The 2,256-nt window shown below is 39.1% G+C and overlaps 1 protein-coding gene across 1 annotated transcript in view; it reads left to right on the top strand.

Annotated features, from left to right (window-relative positions):
- The first annotated feature begins 1,703 nt into the window (after positions 1-1,703).
- The window catches only part of LOC111777656 (probable trehalose-phosphate phosphatase J), a 2,720-nt gene continuing 2,167 nt past the window's right edge, over positions 1,704-2,256 (top strand). The window contains 1 exon segment of the mRNA XM_023657393.1: positions 1,704-2,210. Coding sequence (XP_023513161.1) covers positions 1,926-2,210 — 285 coding nt within the window. The 5' untranslated portion in view covers positions 1,704-1,925.

Raw genomic sequence — 2,256 nt, 5'->3', positions numbered from 1 at the left:
GTCCTTGGCCTCATGATTTGCGTCCTTAACTTTAAATTAATGTTCTCCAGTTTAAGGAAGGTGATCCCCTGAATTGAAATTTGTGGTTGATAAAGCATCTTTGTTGGATTATGTTAAAATGAGTTTACGGGGGGAAGAAAATTGGAAGCTACCAATGAAATGAAAACGGTAATGTAATGGATTAGATTTAAAAGGAAGCTAAAGTGTGAGTTACTTGGTGTGGACATATACCGTATGATCATGTAAGATTTAGATGGTGAGAATAGGAGTAAATTAAAAAAATGAAGATAAGTGCATATAAGAATTTTTCTTTATATTATACACAGAATGCGAGGGGTTGTCTAAAGCAAACAACTAAAAGAGAGGAAAAGGTAAAGGAAAAGGAAAAGAGGAAAAGAGGCTTAAAACTTAAGCAAAATGGGCAGCTTGTTTTGGAGAGGAAGTTCCTAGGGGCGTTGTGTTTGTAATGTGTTGGGCACTCGGTACACAATCCACATTGCTTAATAAGGAATGTGTTGAATTTGAATATGCCTTCAAATGTGTACCAAAGGCCATAAACTCTCTCTCCCCCCCAACTTAAATAGGAAATATACCTCCAACAAACCATGCCTCCAAAACCATCAACCCCAATACCATATTTATAGCCTTAAAATATTCATATTTCCCCCTAACTCACATTCCAACGCTCTTACCTGCTTAACATATATATATAATCCTAACAATCATCACATCTACTAGGTTCAAATCTTTTGTGTCCACCCATGTTATGCTAGAAAAAAATTATGCTTTTCGAGGTGGTCGTTTGTATAAGCTTACAGTATTAATATCTTTGAACTACGATGCTCAATTAAGTAACCGACTTGATTGATGTTTTTTTTTTAATATGACAAATTTAAGACACGAAGATTTCAACTTTTTAACTTTGACACTCAATTATACTCATATTGACACTCTGTGTAACAGCCTAAGCCCACCACTAGTAGATATTATCCGTTTTGACCTGTTATGTATTGTCGTCAGTCTCACGGTTTTAAAATGTGTCTACTATGGAGAGGGTCTAACAAATATTGTGATAGGCTAAACTCATCGCTAGTAGTTATTGTCCTTTTTTTATTTTTTCTTATGCGTTTCCCCTAAAGGTTTTGAAACATGTTTTTTTCTCAAATTTACCTCCTTCGAGGCTAGCGTCCTCGCTGGCACTCGTTTTTCTCTTCACATCGATGTGAGATCTCGAACTTATACAAATTTTTAAAATAATTGTTTCTTTCTTCAATAATATTGTTTGATCCCACAGATTAAAGGGTTAATAAATTAAAAAATATATTTTTTTTATTATTTTAATTTGGAAGTGAGAAATCAAATATTTAATTTCTTAATTTTCAAAATAATAGAGAGGAAAAATGAATTAGTCCTTCTCGGCGAATATCCACGCGGCAAGAATTGTACAGGAAGTTGACTGTGACCATGGAATGTCGGCCACGTGGATTGAACTGTTAATATGAGCCAGTGGGACGGGGAGGGGGGAGGAGGGAGGAGGAGGAGGTGCTGTTACGGTGACGGCTTAAGACGGCGGATTAGGGGTGGTGGGCCCCACAAAATGTGGACCCCATCAGTTAAGTTATGGTGGCTTATGGGTTCTCTTCGCTATCTCCTCCACTACCCCCCACCCCTCTCCTCTGCCACTATAAATCTACCCTTCACCTCCCTCTCTCTCCCCACCATAACTCTCTCTGTTCTTCTTCCTCTGTTTTTTCCCTCTCCCAAAATTCCCCCTTTCCTAATTTCCTCCGACTTGGGTCTCTCAAGCTTTCAATCTTTCCGCAAAAGATTTCGGTTTTTTGTGTTCTTGAAGCTCCCAATTTGGAAAAACCAGAAATATTTTAATTCAAACAACAAAAAACAGAGCCGTTGTTCTTGTAATTCCGATGACGAACCAGAATGTGGTAGTTTCCGATTCCAAATCCGGCATCAACATGTCCATCACCGTCGCCGTCTCCAACTCCTCCATTTTCGCCACTACTGCTCAGAAACCGCCACCAGCTCCCGGCGGCTACATCTCCATTTCCCGTAAAAAAATCCTCAAGGACCTTGATGTTAATGGCGGTTGGATTGAATCAATGAGAGCTTCTTCTCCAACCCATGTTAAATCTCTTCCCCCCGCCACCGCCACCGCCGAAGACGGTGCCGACGACCACCATAACTCTTGGATTGTGAGAGCCCTTCCTATATCCTGTTTTTTTTTTTTTTTTTTTTTTT

This window comes from Cucurbita pepo, chromosome LG01 (assembly GCF_002806865.2).
Source record: "Cucurbita pepo subsp. pepo cultivar mu-cu-16 chromosome LG01, ASM280686v2, whole genome shotgun sequence".
NCBI classification, from domain to species: domain Eukaryota; kingdom Viridiplantae; phylum Streptophyta; class Magnoliopsida; order Cucurbitales; family Cucurbitaceae; genus Cucurbita; species Cucurbita pepo.
Note: the sequence above shows the minus strand (reverse complement) of the source record. Positions and strands in the feature narration are given on the sequence as shown.